General features: G+C 38.9%; 1 protein-coding gene across 1 annotated transcript in view; it reads right to left on the reverse strand.

The window, feature by feature from the left end:
- The window catches only part of EML4 (EMAP like 4), a 161,027-nt gene extending 138,616 nt beyond the window's left edge, over positions 1–22,411 (reverse strand). Inside the window, exon 1 of the mRNA XM_053200997.1 lies at positions 22,103–22,411. Coding sequence (XP_053056972.1) covers positions 22,103–22,127 — 25 coding nt within the window. The 5' untranslated portion in view covers positions 22,128–22,411. The remainder of the gene's footprint in view (positions 1–22,102) is intronic.
- Positions 22,412–22,616: the final 205 nt, after the last annotated feature.

Genomic DNA, 22,616 nt, shown 5'->3' on the forward strand with positions numbered 1-22,616 from the left:
TTGATTTCAGCTCAGGTCATGATCTCCCAGGTTGTGAGATCGAGCCCTGCATCAGTCTCTGAGCTGACCATGAGGAGCCTGCTTGGGATTCTCTCTCCATCTCTCTCTCTGCCCCTCCTCAGCTCTCACTCAAAAATAAGCAAACATTTTTTAAAAAGTTGGATGTAAGCAGGACCAAAATCCTTTCTTTGGATTTTTTTCAAGCTAGTGCCAAGAAAAGGAAACTGAGAAGGTTGTTCCAGAACTACTGGGATGACTCCTGACTCTGGAAAAGGCTTATTTCAAAGAACAAAGCTAATGTGTACAGAGAAATGGAAGAGCAAATCCTAATGTTAATGTATATCTGTCCTCAATTACGTACACAGTTACTGTTAAGAAATAATGAATATAAAGCCACTTCGTAAACTCTTTATCAGGGTTTATTCAGATTTGACAAATGTAATCATTTTAGTTTTTAATAAACTTAAATTGTGCATATGTATACACGTATCAAGTAGAAACAAATGCATAGTAAGTTTGGGGGTTGGCAGATGATGGGTGGACAGCCAAATCTCATCTATTTTTGTAGGGCCTGTGCACTAAGAATTGTTTTGTTGTTGTTGTTTTTAATTTTAATTTTTTTTTTAATGTTCATTTTTATTTTTGAGAGAGAGAGACGGAGCGTAAGTGGGACAGGGGCAGAGAGAGACACACACAAAATCTGAAGCAGGCTCCAGGCTCTGAGCTGTCAACACAGAGCCTGATGTGGGGCTCAAACTCATGAACCGTGAGATCATGACCTGGGCTGAAACCAGACACTTAACCAGCTGAGCGACCTAGGCACCCCTTTACATTTTTAAGGTTTGGGGGTAAAAAATCAACAACAGAATATTTTGCAGTATGTGAAAATTAAATGAAATTCAAGTTTCATTGTCCATGAAGTTTTATCAAAACACAAACACACCCATTTGTTAGACTGTCCATGGATGCTTTCATGCTACAACAGAATTAAGTAGTTGCCTTTAGAGAAATTTTGCCAACTCCTATACAACATGGTAAACACAGACACCAAAACCCTTAAAATGCTTGTTAGGAAGGTAGGATCGTAAGTAATCTCATATTGCCTCTACCTTTCCAGGCTGATATGTGATATTACTTTCTATAAAAAACTTTAAATTAAAAAAAAAAAAAAAACAAAACCAACCTGGAAAAGGGCTGTAATAGCTTCTGATTTCCCTTCCTCCATTGTATAGTTCCTTCAGTTCATCTAAGTCCTTCCCACACCAAGTAAACAGCACCACCAAATAGACCAGGCTAACAAACTAGGAGTTAGTTATCCATGACTCATTCCTTCTCTTCATCCCTTACCATCCACCCACCAGCACACCCATAGGCTCTTGAAAATATATTCCAAATGCTACCACTTCTTTCACCACTACCACCCAAACCCCAGTTGTCACCATCTTTCACCAGCACTCCTTCAAGAACCTCCTACCTAAGACCTGAGGTTGTAGGGGTATGAGTGGGGAGGGACTTAAGGAGTAAGGTTTGGCAACAGAAGAAAATATAAACAACTCACACACAAACAGTCTAAAATTTAAGTTTTATTATTCTTGTTCTCATTTTGGGAAGAATATCTCAAATCTTAAAACAGTTCTTCACCATCACCCCCCCCCCATTTATTCATTTACTTATAGGACTTATTTAGGACTATATCCTCTATGCTGTACCTTTCATCCCTGTGACTTATTCATTCTGTAATAGGAACAGTTCTTTAAAAAAAATTTTTTTTAATGTTTATTTATTTTTGAGAGAGAGAGAGAGACAGAGACAGAAACAAAGCACGAGCAGGGGAGGGGCAGAGAGAGAGGGAGACACAGAATCCGAAGCAGGCTCCAGGCTCTGAGCTGTCAGCGCAGAGCCCCACGCGGGTCTTGAACTCACGAACCATGGAGATCGTGACCTGAGCCGAAGTCAGACTCTTAACCGACTGAGCCACCCAGGCACCCCCGGAAGAGTTCTCTTAAAAGGAATCTTTCAGCTTTCATTTAACAAATCCTGTTGCTTCTTTCCTGTGTTTCTAAATTTAAAATGAAAAAATAAATATTCCAGTTGTAAAACATAGCACTGAAAAAAAATAAAGCCCAATTTTGACTTCTTAATGTATCTTGTGACCAAGAAAATGTATTAAATGTTCTTTTATAGCTCTATACTTTCATTTTAAAAATTTATTGATTGAATTTTTCATAAAATACTCATTCTCCAATATTCAACATAAAAGAACATAAGCAAGTGAAAACAGTATGGTGTACTGGAAAGCATACTGGATTTCTGAAGGCGTAACACTTGTTTCACCGTACTAATTATATGATCTCAAACTAGCCCTCTTAAATCTTATAGCTTCCTCGTTTGTAAAATAAAGATACTAATGCCTACTCTTCATATTCTTGAAATTTTAAAAAGTAAACTCTAAAATATAAATATAAAATGTTAACAACAATCATTGAAATATATCCTTTTCTGTCAGTCTACAAAGTTTCAATTTCCTCTACGTTATTTTTCAAATGTAAAAAAGAATTTTATTGAAATATTTACCATATAGTTATATTAACCAAGACAGTGTGGTATTTGCTTAATGATAAACATAGCAATCTATGGAACAGAACAGAGAGTCCAGAAATAGAGTGACACAAATGGACAAAGGCTAATCTTCTCAATAAACGGTGCTGGAACAAAGGAGTATCCATGTGCAAATCTTACCTCATACTATACACAAAAATTAATTCTAAAGGGATCACAGACCTAAAAATAAGAGCTTAAATGATAAACTTTAAGAAGGAAATAACAGGAGAAAAACTGACATAATAAGAAATATGTATTTGTTTGATTTGTGCCTCCAGTTCCTGGCACAGAACTCCTAAAACCCTTGGGATTTTCTGAGTAATAGGGGTGAGAGGAACTGAGTTTATGCTAACGAGGTAACTTTTAGAGAATGGGGGCCGGTTACCAGAGGAATCAACCAGGTAATCAGAGAGTTGGAACTTGCAGCCCCTCCCCCTAAACCTCTGGAGAGGGGAGAAGGACTGGAGATTGAGTTCAGTCACCTACGGTCAATGATTTAATCAGCTGTGCCTATATAATAAATCTCCTTAAGAACTCTAAATGAGGGAATTCAGAGAGCTTCCAGTTGATGAACACATCAAATTGCTGGGAGGGTGACACCCTCAGAGGGCAAGGAAGCTCCACCCCTCTTCCCACATGCCTTATCTGATACATCTCTTCCATTTGAATATTTCTGAGGTGTAGCTGTGTAATAAACCAATAATAGTAAATAAGGTGTTTTCCTGAGTTCTGTGGGCCAATCTAGCAAACTGTCAAACCCAAGGAGGGGGCCACAGGAATTACCCATTTATAACTGGTCAGTCAGAAGTATTTGAGACCCGGGGTGCCTGATGGCTCAGTCAGTTAAGCGTCCAACTTTTGATTTTGGCTCAGGTCATGAGCTCATGGTCCTGAGATCAAGCTCTGTATTGGGCTCAGCATGGAGTGAGGAACCTGCCTGGCATTCTCTCTCCCTCTCTCTCTGCCACTCTTCCCACTTATGCATGCATGCTCACTCGCTCTCTCTCTCTCTCTCTCTCAAAATAAATAAATAAACTTTAAAAAGAAGTACTTGAGGCCCAAACTTGTAACTGGCATCTGAAGTGGGAGGTAATCTTGTGGGACTGAAGCCTTAACCTGTAGGATCTGCACTAACTCTAGGTAGTGTCAGAATTTCCTGGTGTGGAAAACCCATACATCTAGTGTCAGAAGTGTTCTGAGTAGAGGAATCAGTTTTCTTTTAGAATCTTTGTGATCTCGGATTAACCAAAATTCTGAAATAAGACAAAAAATACATACTATAAAAGAAAAAAAACAATGAAATGAACATCAAAATAAATTGCTAAGCTGGATTTTATCAAAATAACCGTTCACTCTTCAAAAGACACTGTTAAGTAAATGAAAAGTTTAGCCACAATCCGGAAGAAAATATCCGCAGAGACCATCCAATTTTTAAAAAATGAGCACCATATGGTGCACCTGGGTGGCTTAGCTGGTTAAGCGTCTGCTTTAGGAACAAGGTCATGGTCTCACAGTTTGTGAGTTTGAGTCCTGCATCAGGCTCTCTGCTGTCAGCACAGAGCCCGCTTCATATCCTCTATCCCCCTCTCTCTCTGCCCCTCCCCTGCTCACTGTTTCTCAATCTTAAAAATAAATAAATAACTTGGGGTGCCTGGGTGGCTCAGCTCGTTGGGCATCCGACTTCAGCTCAGGTCATGATCACGAGTTTGAGCCCCCACATGGGGCTCTGTGTTGACAACTCAGAGCCTGGACCTGCTTTGGATTCTGTATCTCTCTCCCTCTCTGCCCCTCCCTTGCACGTGTTCTGTCTCTCTCTCTCAAGAATAAACATTAAAAAATAATAATAAATAAACTTTAAAAAAATGAACACCATACATACAAATCCATAGAGGTGGAAAGTAGATTAGTGGTTGCAGGGGCTATGGGGACACACATATTCAAATGTTCATACCAACTTTATTCACAATAGCCCAAAACTGTAACAACTGAAATGTCCATCATCTGGTGAATGGAGAAACTAATTGGTGGTATATTCATATAATAAAGTGTTACTCAGCAATAAAAAGGAACAAACTACTAAACACACAACATGGATGAATCTCAAAAGCATTATGCTAGGTGAAAAGCACAAAAGACCAGACTGTAAGGTCACAGCTATATGAAATTCTAAAAAAAATTAAATATAGCAATAGAAAGTAGATCAGTGGTTGCCAGTAACTGGAGGTAGAAGGCACCACTGCAAAGAAATATGAGAAAACGTTCTGGGGTAATGGAAATGTTCTGTATCTTTTTAAAAAAATATTTCTTTAAAAAAATTTTTTTTAAACGTTTATTTATTATTGAGAGACAGAGAGACACAGAGCATGAGCAGGGGAGGGGCTGAGAGATGGAGAGAGACAGAACCCAAAGCAGGCTCCAGGCTCTGAGCTGTCAGCACAGAGCCTGACACGGGGCTTGAACTCACAAACCGCAAGATCATGACCTGAGCCGAAGTCGGACGCTTAACCAACTGAGCCACCCAGGCGCCCCCAAAAAATGTTTCTTTCTAAGAGACACGGTGCATGCAAATGCAGGACAGGAGCGGGGGGAGAGTGCCAAGCAGGCTCCACACTGTCAGGGAAGAGGCCAATGTGGGGCTCGATTCCACAAACCGTGGGATCATGACCTGAGCCACATTCAAGAGTTGGGTGCTTGACCAACTGAACCACCCAAGTGCCCCAGCAATGTTCTATATCTTGACTGTTACAATGGATACACAACTATACAAATTTTTCAAGGCATAATTACTGTGCACTTAAAATTAGCACAGTTTATTGCAGGTAAAGCATAATTCAATAAAGCTGATTTTTAAAAAATGAAATCTCAAAACTACCCTTTATTCTTTTTCATTAAAATCAAGATATGATAATGAGGTGTTCTGTAATGTTTCAAAACAAATAACTGAGAATCTGCTATCAAGAATGTATCTTAGAGTCGCCTGGCTGGCTCAGGTGGTAGAGCATGTGCCTCTTGACCTCTGGGTTGTGAGTTCAAGTTCCACAATCGGTGTAGAGATTGCTTTAAAAAATGTATTTTATTTGATAACAAAAATGCCAAATTACCAAAGGAACAGAGTAGGCTTAGTTTTGAAGAAGTACAATACTTTGACAAAATAACAGACTGGCTTATCTAGGATTACACAAAATGTCAGTGATAAGAGGTAGGAAGAGATTAATAAGCAGGGTAAGAAGACAATTCTCAACACCTTGCTCTAAAGACATTTTCTCATACAACTCATAGGAATGTATCTTTTTGTTATCTGTTGGTTTTCAAATTCCCTCATTTTCCTAAGGTGTATGGTTAAGTCTGTCAATATCTTATGGCAAAAAAAGGGATATTGAAAGTATCCACAGAAGATTCCCCCCAAAAAGGTAGTAGAGTAAGGGTTGAAGATGAAAAGTTAAGTTGGAGCCAGGTGGCAGGGAAGGTTGGAGACCCAGCTAAAAGTTTATCTCATAGAAATTGGAAATGATAAAAAGTTTTTAAGCTGGGTAATAACAAAATGTTGACATACTGAAAGAATAATCTGGTGGCCATATGCAGGGTAAATCAGAGTATGAAAAGATCAAAAGCTAAAACATTCATTTGTAGACATCAAAACAATTGCCTAAAGTGGATCAGAACATTTAAAACCACATCAGTGGTTTTCAAACTACCGAAATGACTTCTTTGTTGTTGTCATGACAGAGTCATATCCCTGTGAGTTCTGTCCAAAAAACATCTAATATCATCTTATAGGTGCTACTACCAAACAACTGTTCAGAGCACAGCAAACAGCCCAAACTGCTCTAAGTACCAAAGTAGGTGTTAAAGTCCGGAAAGAAAGAGGGCCAGAAGGTGAAAGAGGTGACCTCATCCTGATCACACAACCCACTGTTTGCCTCCACCATCACCACCACCCACAAACAGCTGTCTGGAGAGCTCTGCTGCATCCTGGGAATTCTGAGTAAATACATAGGAGTCCTGAATCTAGGCTGACAAACAGACAAACCTATAGTAATTAACCTGGTAAAAAACTACATATAAGATTTTAAAGAAATACAATCAAAATTCTTCCACAAGAAAAAATGTTGTAACTGAAAGAAATACATGTCCAAATACTAAAAAATACTATAGTAAACAATAAAATTTTAAATATGAATGATGAAACAAAAAGACTAAGAATCTGAGAATGAACATCTAAAAAAGTATATATGTAAAATAAATAAATAAAAATAAAAAAGTATGTATGTTCCAAATCCCTATCATAAGATCAGATGCCGAGGTATGATAACAAAGTAGCCTCAGTACAGTTGTCAATGTTTTACCTGATTTGTATCCCCACGATTACTTTTCTCTAAGCTTATCTGACACAACCAAACCCCACACAGGTTCTATCATTATCTATTCTATGAAAAAAGGATAGTATGTTTATAATTGACAATGCAGACATCAATGTTTATACAGGATCATTGACGTCCTACTGTAAATAATTTAATGAAAATTGTTTATCGTCTATCTCCCTTCACTATAATATAAGCTTCAATACAACAGGGGTTTTTGTTTCTTTTGTTCACTGACATATTCCCAGTATGAAAACAATTCCTGGTGTGTAGCAGTTGCTGAATAAATATTTGCTGATCTATTAGATTTTCATTTTGGGAGCTTTCAGTCACCAAAAAGCTTTCACAAATATTACTATAATCATCATCCCCATGTAAAGGTTGCAATAACAGGTTCAGTTTTGTTCGATTTACTTAAAAGTCACACTTAAGGTTTATTTTTTGAGGGTATTTTTTAAAGTTTAAATTAAGATGTTTGTGTCCTTTAGAAAGTTATTAATTTATGTAAAGTGTCTGACATAGTTCCTAAATCACAGCTGAATAAATGTTAGTGTCTTTGCCTTGCTACCCTCTTTGAAAAAGTTATTCAACTGAACCAAATATCTTGAAATGTAGTCTATAGAGTATAGCATCAATGACTGTTTCCTAAAGGAAGTATACTGAAGACTGTAGACTTAGAACTAACAATCACAGGACTCATACTCCAACAAAGACATAGAAAAACACAGGGCGCCTGGGTGTCTCAGTCGGTTAAACGACCGACTTTGACTCAGGTTATCATCTTGAGGTTCATGGGTCTGAGCCCTGTGAGGGCACTGTCAGCACGGAGCCTGCTTAAGATTCTCTCTCTCTCTCTGCACCTCCCCCACTTGCGCTTTCTCTCTATAAATAAATGTTTTAAATGTTTTAAAAATTTTTTTAAGAAGACAGAAAAGGCAAGTATCTTAGAAAACTACTTACACAGGTGACAAAGAGAGGATATAAGTCACAGAATTCACTGCTTTAAATTAGGATGATACCAGGAGAACACAGTTGATAACGGTGGCATAGGTTGAAAATTGCAACCAAAGTGGTCTCTATTGGTAGGCAGCCTGTCATTTCCTCAGGTATATGGGAGGAGGACAAAAGAAAAAAAAAAAAAGTAAATATCATTCCTTTAAGTGATTTCCAAGAGCTGGAGTGCTACTATGTCCTGACCTCTATTTTTCTGCTTACACCCTAAACAAAGACATGTTTCTAAACACAAAACAAAACAAAACGAAACAAAACAAAACAAAACAATAAAAAGGCTGGATGGTGGAGGCTTAAAGGAGCCCTCCATGTTTCCAAAGCTTCCTATACTTCATCATCACAATTCTTACTACTTTGTATTTTAAAAGCCTACATTATAAGCTCCATAGGGCTCTGTTTATATCTGGAAGAGTGCTGAGCACATACCAAGCATTCAATAAATATTTCCTGAATAAATATGGCCTGAATCCCCAACAGAATTAAAAGCTTCATGAGAGCAGGGATTTCAAGTGTCTCATTCACCAATTTTCCAATGCACTTAGCCCAGAGTGTGATCCAAAGAAGCTAATCAAATTCTATTTACTTAATGAATGTGTTTACGACCAGAAAACAAAAAATAAAATAAAATAAAAAAGTAGTCTACATGAGACACAAACCCACATACTGAGCCATTATAGTATGCACTAGTGAACCAAAATGAAGAGTTTCACAGTGTGTGTTTCAGCATGCATATAATCATTGAATCTTATTCACAAAAATTTCAGGAAGTCAAATATTAATTACTTTCCCAATCATCTTGCTTTACTCTAAACTTTGTTCCCCAGTACTTTATTGCAAATAATCCACAAACTAGATCCTAAAATTTCAGAAATGGTTGTTTATGTCAAAAACATATCCACACTAATTATAACTGGAGAGACTGAAGAAATAAAATGAATGCCAAGAGGTACTCAAAGCAGTCAAAGAAAATCAAAGGCTATGCCTCAACTAAACTGAAAACAGGATATCCTTCAAAGTTAAAAAAAAACAAAAAAAACAAAACCTACTCACTCACCAACAGGATTCAGTTATGACACTTTTCTGGAACAAATGGCTCAAAGAAAACTGCAAACAAATTTTGTCATTTGCTCTAATATGTCACTTACACATCAGCATTCCACTATCACTTAAAGATCAGCAAAAGGTAGTGATATCGAGACCAGCATGCAAGAGTAGAAGATGGTTTAAGGAAAAACGTAAGATATCAACACTAAACAGTTTTGTTTTAAAAAGGGAAGTCATCTCAACTTTAGGAAGTCATCAATTTTGGAAAGTCAGAAAAAATACATTCTCTGGAAAAAAATTAAAAAGGAAAAAGAAGTGCATTCTCATGGAATATGACAAAAATAATACAGCATAATTTGACTCCATAGTACACTAATATCTCACTGAGCCAGAGATTTATCTTAGAAAAAAAAAAAAGATAATATTAACAAAAGAAAATACTGGAAGTATAAACAGTCTACAATTCAAAACATATATATACAGGGGCACCTGGGTGGCTCAGTCGATTAAGCGGCCGACTTCGGCTCAGGTCATGATCTTGTGGTTCATGTGTTTGAGCCCTGCACAGGGCTCTGTGCTGACAGCTGAGAGCCAGGAGCCTGCTTCAGATTCTGTGTCTACCTCTCTGTCTGCCCCTCCCCCACTCATTCATTTTTCTCTCTCTCCCTCTCTCTCTCTCTCTCTCAAAAACAAACATTAAAAAAATTTTTTTACATATATGTATACTTATCTGAACCCTATGTTTTAAATATACCTATATATATAAAATCAAGTTTGTGAACTAAAAACCTCATGCATTTTATTAAGGTCCTCATTCAGAAGTCTATTATTTTCCTCTGAAAAACATGTGGTATCCTGTTATTCAAATAACACCAACATTAGCAATATTTATTAAGTATGATCTTATCCCTGTAGGTGCTATACCATGCAATTTCAATAGGCATAGGCCTTGATCTTTAGATTCCTCTTTTTTTAAGATTCAAAACAATCCTTACACATAAGTCAAACCAGCTTTGTTATCTGGCTTCCTAGACCACAGCAAATTTAAAATTGGGAATCAAAAGAAAGGCTAGACTGGAAACAGTAACCAATCCGGTAACAATGAGCACCTCCAGAGCCTAGAGTACCATTTCGTGTCCAAAGGAATGATGTTTAGAGAAATAGCTGACTGCAGAAATTGGAGCAAGAAGTGTAAAAGAAAGTTTGAACACGGTCACATCAGAAAGCAAGGAAACCAGCAAAGACCACTAGAATTAGGACTCAGGAGTCGATCTAAAGATGCTTCTACAGGTCAATCATGGGAAAATCTGAGCATAAAAAAAGATTAATGGCAACATGCTGAAACACATAAAATATGTAAAAATCCATAACTTTCAATTTAAATATACAGAACACAAAGAAACATGCTTAAAAAACATCAAACGATATACAATCAGCACTTATATTAAACTCTACAGAACAAAAGGTCTAGTTTAACAAATTGCAAAGGAAAAAGAAAAAGGAAAGGGAAATACATATTAAAAGACTTAAGAAACACAGCAACCAAATGCAATATATGGATCTTGTTTAAATCCTGATTTAAAAAAACCACTGTAAAATGACACTTCTGAGACAAGCAGGATATGTGACTGGATATCTGATATTAAGAAATTACTGTCAAATTTAAGGTCCAATAATGAAAGAAGAGTCACAAACTCAAATATTATGGGTGAGATTTCATAATAATACAATAAAGCACACTGATGCTAGCTGATAAGCAACAGCAAAGAAGACAGTTATAATTATGTAGAGTCATTTAGGATATGGAACAAACAGTGCTACACAAAAGCTCTTGAAGGCACCGCTGTGTTACAGCAAAGAACCATGACTGACGCTCATAATAACCACCATCAGTCATCAAGAATAAGTTAAATTATGCTCTAGACACACAGCTTAAGGAGATCAGATGTCCAAATAATGAATACAATGCATTAAAGCTTATATTTATACCTGCTGAGAAGGAAAGACTGATCACAATTTTGTAAAGGAAAAAAACATGGTTGATTTTGCTGCTTAAATATATTTTCTTTCACCCAACCCCCCTAACATACACAGCACCTAACAGTAGTTTGCTCCAAGATAATTGCCGACTGTTGAAACACAGTAATAGTAATACTAGAGAATAGTAATGAATATAATCCTGACTTCCCACTAACAAATATTTTCAAATTAATTTACATTAATGACCTAGTCCATGGTTTGACACAATTTTTAGGTGTAAGATAAAACACTATGCAGTTACAAATTACTAAAAAACATAAAAAATGTTAGCTAACTAAAGACTCAATTCAAACTCTCATCTGAACCCTATTTAAAATTATATAAAATAGATATGCATGTTGTTATGGGTTGAATTTTATGTCCACATCATCTCATTATGTCAAAAAGCAAGAAAGTCCTCAAAAGAATGATGGGAACATATCAAAAGAATGCGGAAGCTAGCATGAATGGGCATCCACTAGCCAAAATGGGGCCAATGTGAGCATCAAAATAAATAATGGATTAGAACCCATTGAAAAAAATAGGATACCTGAGTCCATACAGAGATAAATAAACCAATAAACTGAAAGTCCAATGAGGAACAGAATATTTACAAAGTTTCAAAGCACCTCCTACAAAATACTTACTAATAACAACAAAAAAAAATTTAAGTACTTTTACAGTGCAGAAGCCAGGTAGAGACAACACCTTAATCAAATGATCAAAGTGGCCATCAGTAATAGTACATTTCAAAGATATGCACCACGTGACAGGATGCAATGAAACAAAATACAGTTTTTCACCTTTGTGGCATTTGTGCCAAGGATACAGGACTTGAATTGAATCAGGAGGAAACGTCAAATTAAGGAACATTCTACAAAACAACGGGCCTGTAATCTTATAAAGTATCAAGATCATAAAACCCAAGAAAAGACTAGACAACTAGAAGACTAAAGAGACATGACAACTAAATGCAATATTTGATTCTGAACTGGATCTTTTTGCTATAAAAGACATTATTAAGACAATTAGCAAAATTTGAATGGGTCTGAGGATTAGATAGTAGTAATGTATCAATATTAATTTCCTACTTTTCTTAGCTGTAGAATGGTTATGTAGGAGAATGACTTTGTTTATAGTATGTATATAAAGTTATATATAAAAAATTTTTTTTAATGTTTATTCATTTTTGAGAGAGTGAGAGAGCGTGCGCGAGTGGGGGAAGGGCAAAGAGAGACAGAGACAGAGAGAGAGAGAGAGAGAGAGAGAGAGAGAGAGAGGGAGGAGGAGGGAGAGGGAGAGGGAGGGAGGGAGAGGGAGAGGGAGAGGGAGAGGGAGAGGGAGAGGGAGAGGGAGAGGGAGAGGGAGAGGGAGAGGGAGAGGGAGAGGGAGAGGGAGAGAGGGAGGCAGGCACAGAATCTGAAGTAGGCTGCAGGCTCCAAGCTGTCAGCACAGAGCCCAACATGGGGCTCGAACCCACAAGCTATGAAATCATGACCTGAACTGAAGTCAGACACTCAACCAACCCAGGTGCCCCTAAAGTTATATATAATTAAGTTCAACAACTAAATTCTCAAAATGTTATGAGCATGAAGACCGACACCCCCACCACCTCTTGGGCTAGAGTAATGTTGCAAATACATGCCTACAGAGGTCAGGCAATAAAGTAAATACCTGAAACAAGCTAGGTGTAAGGTAAGGACTGAGGCTGCTTATCTGACATACCACTTCGTGCATATATAGATCATGTGGAATGCAAGCCCACAGGGGCAAGATCATTCCATTTTTTCAAGAGAAACCAGAGACCCAGATTTTTATGTGAAATTTCCCAATTTTTAAAACACTCAAAAGTGCCAAACAAAACATGTCTGTCGGCTAAATTTGAACCACAGCTGCCTCAGGCCCAAAGGCATGTTTCTCAAACTGAGACCTAGGGATAAAAGGAAACCACATGATATACATGGAACATATTCTTATAGCCACAGTTTTATCCCATGAGTTTGCCTGGAATTTTCAGAGAGAGGAGACATTTCTATACTTTTAAAATGCTGTATTATGGAATTTAATGCAAAGTTCATATGATTTTTTAGTAATTTCAAACTTACAGAAAAGTTGTAAGAACAAGAATAACACAAAAAATAGCCATACAGCTTTTACCAATTTCACCTATTGTTAACATTTTACTCATCTTTATTTGCACATGAGCCTCCTCCCTCCTTGCATATACATATACGTGATTATGCACATGCATTACAAATACAGATATACATATAAAAAACACACATACATATTACATAACTTTTTCTGAACCATTTGAGAATAACTTACATATACCATGGCTCTTTATCCTTAAAAACTTCTGTGTTTCCTAAGGAAAAAAAAATACTCCCTTCCATAACCTTAGGATAGTGAAAACCTGCAGTAAAGGTTTTTATCTAATCTGCCATCTGCAGTCCAATTTTATCTTATCTACCATCCATAGTCCAATTTTGCCAAATGATCCAATGATACCCTTTATAGCATTTTCCCTTCTACTGTAAGATCCAGTCTAGGATCACATATTGCAATAGCTGTCATGTCTCTCCACTCTCCTTTAATCTGAACATTCCACAGCCTTTCTTTGTATAATTAAAAAAACAAACAAAAAAACCACAAAACCAGTCTTTCCACCATTTAAAAAAAATAGGATGCTTCCCAATTCAGAGTTCACTCAAAATTAGATTCAGGTTATCCATTCGTGGATGGAGAACTACATAAATTATTTGTTCTCAGGACATTATATTCAGAGGCACACGATGTCCACTAGTGCTATTCATTTTGATCACATGCTTAAGGTAGTGTCTGATTTCACCACAGTATAGAGTTACTATTTTTCCCCCTTTGAAATTAAAGAGCAATATATGGGGAGATATTTAAGACTATGCAAAACAACCTGCTCCTCATCAAATATCACCTTAGATTTAGTTATCTATCAATGATTGGCTATACTCCCAGATCCCTCAGGTGTAGTGCTCACTTCCTCTACTTTAGGAGCATCAGTACAATGGTTTAAGTGCAAGACTAGAATATTAGGCCGAGCTTCTAGGAAAAAAATTTATTTGAGCCATGCCTTAAAGACCGAATATACATTTTTTTTTCTTTAGAGAGAGAGAGAGAGAGAGAGAGAGAGAGAGAGAGAAGTGAGCTGGGGAGAGGGGCAGAGAAAGAGGACGAGAGAGAGAGAGAGAGACAGAGAGAGAGACAGAGAAGGAGAGAGAATCTTAAGGCAGGCTCCACGCTCACTCCCTGCAGAGCCTGACATGGGGCTCAATCCCACAACCCTGGGATCATGACCTGAGCTAAAATCAAGAGTCAGACACTCAACTGACTGAGCCGCCTAGCCACACCCCGCCACCAAAGACTGGATAGATTTCAAATATCTACTGAGTGGAGAACCAGTCAAAACACAAACAACTTCATTAGGAAAGCTAAAAAAACACAACATGGTGAATCCTTCTGCAAAGTAAAAAATATACCCTAGCCTAACAGTTTTATAAAACCATATTTCTACATACTGAGTTTGCCTGAATTACACTGATTCTAGAACTATAGACATATTTTACTGCTATTGATACTAACTATATTCCAATCATTATATTCAGATCCTAAAAACTTTTGGAAAACAGAGCACACAGTTCATTACAACCACTTCTGATGTTCATCCAACTTTTCATATGGATGTCAACCTTCTCACCTAGTCTCTCAAAGATCAGGATCAGCCACTAAAAGTATATATTTCATCTGACTGTGACCCATAGTAAGAAATAAATTTTACACTGCAACCTACGGCAAACATACACAACCGAAATTAAAAGCTTCTTGAAGCAATATCACGTGAAGTATTGATATCTTATAATCTTTTCTTTTTTTCCTCCTCCTCCTTCTTTTTCTTCTCAATGTTGGTCTTGATCCCAAATAAATTTCCAAGTCCATAATTATGAGTCATGCACAAGACTTACATTTGAAAAACACTACCCTAGGGGTGCCTGGGTGATTCAGTGGGTTAAGCGGCTGAGGCTCAGGTCATGATCTTGCAGTTTGTGAGTTCAAGGCTGGTGTCGCGGCTCTGTGCTGACAGCTCAGCTTCAGATTCTGTGTGTGTGTGTGTCTCTCTGCCCGCCCCCCACGCGCTCTCTCTCTCTCTCTCGCTCTCTCTCAAAAAATAAACAAATATTAAAAAAAAATTTTTTTTTTAAAGAAAGAAAAACGCTACCCTAGAACCTGGCATGGAGTTCTTTACCAGATTAGACTCCCAACAAAGTCTGGGACAAAGTTTTCACTCACTTCAGGTGAAACAAGAAAAATAAGAACATAATGAGTGATTTTTTAAAGGACTCTATTCTGAGATTGTATATAATTTTTTCATCTTCAAAAGCTCTTTCTTTTATGAAACAATGGTGAAAGTGAAGGTTGTAAGTTGTCCATTATATACTGGTCCCCTAATTTTTTCCCCACATTTTGCTGGATCATAAAATCTCCAATGTTGTGCTGTGAGCTTTCAAAGACACACAAGAGTGTTAGTCTTCAATGGGTTTATAATTTGGCTGGAGAAACTAATAATAATTCTAAGACTCGTCATAATTATTTCTACCTTATAAGAAGAAATATCCCGTGATAAGTGCCCTAAGAATGCTCTTAGGATAAAAGTTCAGTACTTTGGGCTGGGAATGAATGAAAGGGAACAAACAAGGAAAGGCATTTAGAAAGGAAGCAGTATTTGAGTTGGGGCTTGAAGGGTACTGAGAAATAGTCACAGGGATGAAAAAGCACCAAAATTTGGGGAACAAGACACAGGTCATCTTTGGCCAGAGCTTAAGACTGTACAAGGAGATAATGGAGGACCTAGACAACAAGGCTAACTTGTTTGAATTCGGTCATCAGGGCAATGAAGCGGAGAGAGTGAATGGCACAATCATAGCATTGCCTTAGGAATATTAACCTGAAGCCCCCCTCCTCCAACCCCATATAAAATAAACTGGACAAGGTGGAAATTCTTTAGGCTATGCAATAATCCAAACATGGAATAATTAAGTATTTGAACTGTAGCTGGGGAAAAGGAAAGTAAGGGATGAGAAAAGGGGACAAGAATTGAAAAGTCCCAGAAGACATTTTAATGTGGCAGGCAAAAATGGCATGGGATCGGACATGGTTCTGATATTTCAAAGCTGGATGATACAGACAATGGATAATAAGGAAAAGAAGCTGATTTAGAGGAAGAGGAGTTCAGATTCAGGATATGTTAGATGCAGGAGTAGGTTATAAAGAGTTAGTAGTAGGGTACAGAAAAGAATATTGAACTCCATCAGAAAAATCAGAGTTCAGGGCACTTGGGTGGCTGTCAGTTAAGTGTCCCATTCTTGGTTTAGGTTCAGATCATAATCTCACAGTTTGTGAGTTTGAGCCCTGAGATTGGCTCCATGCTGCGAGTGTGGAGCCTGATTGGGATTCTCTCTCCCAGCTCTCTACCCTCCCCCACTTGCACTTTCTCTCAAAATAAACTTTAAAAAAAAGAAAAAGAAAAATCAGAGTTCAAGTGGAAAAAAATGGTCAGTATCCAAAAAAAGCAAAAAAACAAAAACACAACAAAACTGGATCTATAGTATGATTTTAACTGTGTAAAAAATTAGGCATAGAGGGGTGCCTAGGTGGCTCAGTCAGTTAAGCGTCCAACTTCAGCTCAGGTCATGATCCTGCGGTCCGTAAGTCCAAGCCCCGCACTGGCTCTGTGCTGACAGCCCAGATCCTGGAGCCCGCTTCGGATTCTGTGTCTCCCTCTCTCTCTGACCCTCCCTGCTCGCTCTTGCTCTCTGTCTCTCAAAAATAAATAAACATTAAAAAAAAAAATTAGGCATAGAAAAAGACTAAAAACAAGTATATCAACATGTTCACATCGGCTGCATACAGATGAGCTAAAGGAAAGATCATTTATTTTTCTTTCTTCTTTGTATTGTGTTTTCACTGGATATAAATTCAACAAATTAGCCACCCCCCAAAAAAAAGTAAGAAAGGAAAAAGAAACACCTGGATTCAAATAGTCTTTTTTTAAAAAATCACAAACTCTCTGAACCTGTTTCCTCATCTATAAAAGGAGAATAATTTCTTCTCTCCCAAGATTAGTGTGAAGATTAAGTGAGATAAAGTACTTGTAAATTATAAAGCAATATGCAATGTTAAGACATAATAGTCTGAGAGAGCTAAAACTACAGGACAAGAGATCATACACAGATACAGAAATAAACTCCAGATTTGAGAATCTTCCATACTGAGGTTATAGCTGAAGTGGATTACTTCCTTAGACTTATTAAAAGTCTTAGAACCTACCCATTTCAAAATAAAAATGTTCTCAAATTGCTTAGGAATACTGAAGTTTTACATGCTATAGAAATAGACTCATAGACATAAAATTAAGACAATACTTTTCCTACATGTTACTCAAACATAAGGTGGAAAAGACCTAGTAATTTCACTCCCTGTATTTGGAGAGCTAAATAAATTATTTCATTGTCTTAAAAAGCCAGGCTCTATAGAGGTACATTCAGCAATCTCCACATGTTCTGTCTCGGAAGTTACATGCTTTATACATAGCACAGCATTCTAAATGGTGTTTCTCCTCTCTAGTCCCATTTCTGGTCCTTCCTCATGCTTAAACATCTCTGGGTATCTATTTAAAACCAGAGAGTAAACTCCTCAAGGACAAGAAGCATGTCTTATATTTGTCCTTCCCATAAGAACAACCAAGTACAGTACTGGTCACAAAACAGGTACTAACCCACATGCATACTAAGAAATACTCTAAGCTCATGTCACAGATGTTGTAGTAACCATGTAAGAGTTACTATTCATTTCTTATATAACTTAAGCCTATTTTAAGCCCTTCAAGAGACAACTAATAAATAAAAAGTTCCCCAAGTAATATTGTATGAGAAACATTTTTATGTGAATAAACAGTGCTTAAGACTAGATTAATACTTAAAAATCACATACTGCATCGTTTCTTTAAGAGTATATATGAGATGAAAATAGTTCTAATATTGTGATGTTAAGATTGTTTTCTTAAAATATTTAATAAATGGAAGCACACTGCTATTGTTTGTTCATATACCCTGTACCAAAATGTAACATTTCTTACAGATACTAACCCTACAATTTCATTTACTGACATTTTTATTTTTATTTTTAAAAACTTTTGAGTTTTGTTTTTTAACCTTTGGAGCATAAAGTTAAAACTGATATGGGGGCGCCTGGGTGGCGCAGTCGGTTAAGCGTCCGACTTCAGCCAGGTCACGATCTCGCGGTCCGTGAGTTCGAGCCCCGCGTCGGGCTCTGGGCTGATGGCTCAGAGCCTGGAGCCTGTTTCCGATTCTGTGTCTCCCTCTCTCTCTGCCCCTCCCCCGTTCATGCTCTGTCTCTCTCTGTCCCAAAAATAAATAAACGTTGAAAAAAAAAATTTAAAAAAAAACTGATATGGTTAACTACAGGCTTTTTTTTTTTTTTTTAAAGTATAAGCACTGACAAACCCCTAGGCTAATTCCAAGATAAAAGTCTTAAAATTAAAACCTTTGTGGGGTGCATGAGTGTTTCAGTTGGTTCAATACACGACTTCGGCTCAGGTCATGATCTCACGGTTCGTGGGTTCAAGCCCCACGTTGGGCTCTGTGCTGACGGCTGAGAGCCTGGAACCTGCTTCAGATTCTGTGTCTCCCTCTCTTTCTGCCCCTCCCCTGCTCATGCTCTGTTTCTCTCTCAAAAATGAATTAAATATTAAAAAAAAATACCTTTGTTATGAAAAAGAGATGCTAAAAAAGACTAAGGATGAAATGCACCTAAGTAAGTCCGGGCGGGGGGTGGGAGGGTTAAGTGGGTGTGTGTGTGTAGCAATTTGAAGGCAGGATATCAAGATAGATTGTTCAGGGTACTTCCCCCCCCACCCTAATTTTTTTTAAAATTGTTTCCAAAGTAGCTGCCTTTTTAAATTACCATAGTCTGTGAACTAAAAGATTCTATGCCTAAGGGAAATTCCAGAGTACAAGCACCTGCCAGCCAAACTGCCTAAAATTCAGCGGCGGCAGAGATTAAAAGCATCCTTTACTTTTTATGTAAAACAAAAAGTAATACAACAGTATATAATTTCAATGAGACACATATAACATAACCAATCCCCTAACACTGCTCTCAACAATTTCAAAAACCACTACACAGTTTTAATTGCCATTGTACATCTTATAAAATGCATATAATAGTGTTTTCCTTATCTAAACACTCAACCATTATGGGTACAGTTTGAATTTTAAGATTTCCACTTTACAAATGGATCTTATTATTCAGCAGAGGACTCCCTTAAATAATCAGCTTCTCTGGAATCATTCTGTTTATAAAGCACCTAACTTTTCTGCTTATATAAGTGTAGTTTTCTCACATTTTTTTTTTCAAGAACCCATCTGGTATACAAAAGGAGATATACATGTATACCTCCTTGAGAATAAATAAATGCTTTCAATACTTGTGGCCCCAGAGGAACTTCACATGTTTTGAATTGTTTAGTTTAAAAAAAAAAAAAAAGTTTTGAACACCTTCTAGAATACAAGTGCTTGCCTTTACATTCATGGCTCTCTTAATGATAAAATAAAGATCAATGTAAGCTCTAGACTAAATGAACTGCAGGGAACAGAAACAAGCAATTTGGCAAGAGCTAAGCAAAGCTCTGTTTAAAGACTACCAGTAAAATATACCAGCATTACCCCTCCCCCACCCCTCATCCCTTAGAGGTTTCAATTAAGATGGGGCCTAGTTTTACTCTTACAAGGGGGACAGAAAGAGAAAGCACAGAGCTCCTGTTGAAAACTAGCTTCATCAGGAGCAGCTTCAGAAATACTTCCAGGAACCATTTCTTTCCTTCTCTGTTGACAGAGGTTCCTCTCTTTAGAGAGAGGCATCTCCCCTGCAGCTGATCAACACCATATCTAAAGAAAAGTCTCATCCACTCAAGGACGGCATCAAATGAATACAAAAAATATCTACCGTTGGGGTCCGCTATAAAACTCTTTATGAAAAGTGAAGCCCCAACAACGGTTCATCTTCATAGTCCAATCTCTCATATCAGTTGCCTCATGAATTGGATAAGAAGGGATAAAGTTATTTAACAAGGCATATCTACTGTTTCAAAATAAACTTAAGTGCCCCCAATTGGTAAGAAAGACTCCCTCAAAACACTTAGAGAAAATGAAGCCTTGGCAAGCCTTCCACAAGTCCTTGGAATCAAAAAGAAAAGAAATAAAAGCGGATTTCTACTGAGTAGTCACCCACCATTCCTAAAAGCTGAGGAGCCGACAATGCAGCGATATCTCAGTCCCACAACATCTCCCACTATGCTCAATTTTTGCCCTAGTATACGATCACTTCTTTGTGAACATATAGGACAAGTCTTTCAGTCATGATTAGCGAATAAATGCACCCATGAGGCTTAAAAAAAAAAAATTAAAAAGCAGTGAAAAATTGATGCCTCTTTAAAAGGAGTCAAGAATGAAACAACCTCACTATGTAAGGAATTATAAGACATCAAAGGTTAGATAATGGGCAACAGGTGCCTTTGGGAGGAAAGAGAAACACTCAGTTGTCTCCTATTTTAGGATTTCCACTCTCACAGCACTCTAGTGTGTGTTTTTCTTTTCTTCCCATAGAGGCTCAGGGCCAAAATTAGGGTTTTTACCATTTAATACCAGTAATGGGTCCAATGCTCTTCGACTAACTTTTTTACTTTAGATTTAAAAAATTCATCTAATCCCAACATGGCTGAATAAAGTATGGCCTATGGCCAGATCATGCACTGATCCATGAACACTCACCAACCAGGGATTTATTATCAAGAAATGCAAAAGAAAGGCTTCTGAAGACAAACTACCTCCACATAAAACACTGAAAATATAAATCCAGCAGCAGGTATCACATAACTGCAGAATCAGCCAAAGCAGAAACTGTTTCTCTCACCATCCTAACAGTTGAGCTCAATCTTTACAGTAACCAGATTCCAATGGCCTCAAAGAATAGTAATTCCAGACACAGATTATAGGGCAGTTGAGTACCAGCCTCTAGTTCTGATTCCCTTAGTTACAAAATTTACTACCTTTATTCTGGTGAAAGGGAATACTGGAAGGATACTGCAGCCTACTTAATAACCTCTTCCATTCCACAAAGACAACATATTCCAAAAATGGAGAATCCTTTCTTTCCCTGACAGAGGCCCCCTTTCCTATGGATTCACTGGGCAGGATTACTTCTCCCCAGCATGCTCGCAGAGCCAGAAAATACTTCTGCTTTCACTCTTCTTTTAAAGAGGGTCCCCCAACACAGATGCACCTCTTCCTTTCCTGTATTAAGCAAATGATGCTTCAGTGCTTCTAGTTCTCTCCACCACTGCAAAATGTTCAGAGAAGTGGAAGGAGAGAAGGGAAGTTGTCAGACACCGAAAGATACTTAAAAGCAGCCTCCAAATTTAAAGTGAAGACTGAGGGGGGGGTGCCCTCTTCCTATAGAGGGAATGGGGGTCCGTACCCTAAAAAGGGACCCTCTGCGTGGGTGAGGGGTGCCTCCACTCTGAAAGAGAGTTCAGTATGTGGAAAGGGGGAGGAATGTTGTGCCCTGAAGCGAGGTCAGGGTTTCAGAAAGGGGTGCTCCAACCCTGAAGATGGGTCTGTGGGGGGAGCCGTGAGTGTATGGGAGGGGTGTACCAGTTACTGGGGGGGGGGGGCCTCTCTGAGAGAGGGGGTTTCCACTTTGGGGAAGGAGGGCCCTGCACTGAAGGGGACGCTGGGAGGAAGGGAGGGTCTTGCTGGGGAGGGCTGGGCATGGGGGAGGGGAGGGGTTCTGAGTCCACCAGAGCCAGTAGAGGGGCGGCAGCCTCGAGGGGAACATGTGCAGTGGAACTACTACCATCCCCAGGGGCAGGGTGGAGAGCAGGGCCTGGGCTGTGTTTGGACAGAACAAGGCTCCCACCCTGCGCAGAAGCCGGAGGAGTCCCCAGCCGTACTCACCGAGGCTGCCGGCGAAACCGTCCATCTTGCGGGGAAAGCGCCGGGCTCGGGGCTCAGCGGGGCGGGCACTTCATTCAGCGGACCGACAGACTGGCCAACGCTGAGCCTGACCCGCTCACTCTCTAGGTCGCCCGGCTCGACTCCTAGCCCCCGCCTCCGTCGTCCGTCGGTCCGTCCGCCCCGGGACAGTCAGCCGCGGCCGCCCGGGCCACTTCTCCGTCAGGTTGAGAGCCGCACCGCTCCGCCGCCAGCCCGGCCTCCCTCCCAGGCAGCAGCCGTGAACGCCGCGCCGCGCCCCGCCCCCGCGCCCGCGCGCAGCGGTAGCCCCGCCCCCGCGCACGCCGTCACGCTTCCGACTCCGCCTCCCACGTGACAACACGGAGGCGGGGGCTTGTCGACCCTTCCCTCTCACCTTGCTTCGGCCTCGGGTTCCTGCCTCCTGGAGCCGGAATAGTGGCTGCGCTTGCGCAGTGGTCCTGCCGAGGGCGTAGGACTTGGGTCTTGAAGCTGGTTA

The sequence above is a fragment of the Acinonyx jubatus genome, chromosome A3 (genome assembly GCF_027475565.1).
Source record: "Acinonyx jubatus isolate Ajub_Pintada_27869175 chromosome A3, VMU_Ajub_asm_v1.0, whole genome shotgun sequence".
In the NCBI taxonomy this organism is placed as follows: domain Eukaryota; kingdom Metazoa; phylum Chordata; class Mammalia; order Carnivora; family Felidae; genus Acinonyx; species Acinonyx jubatus.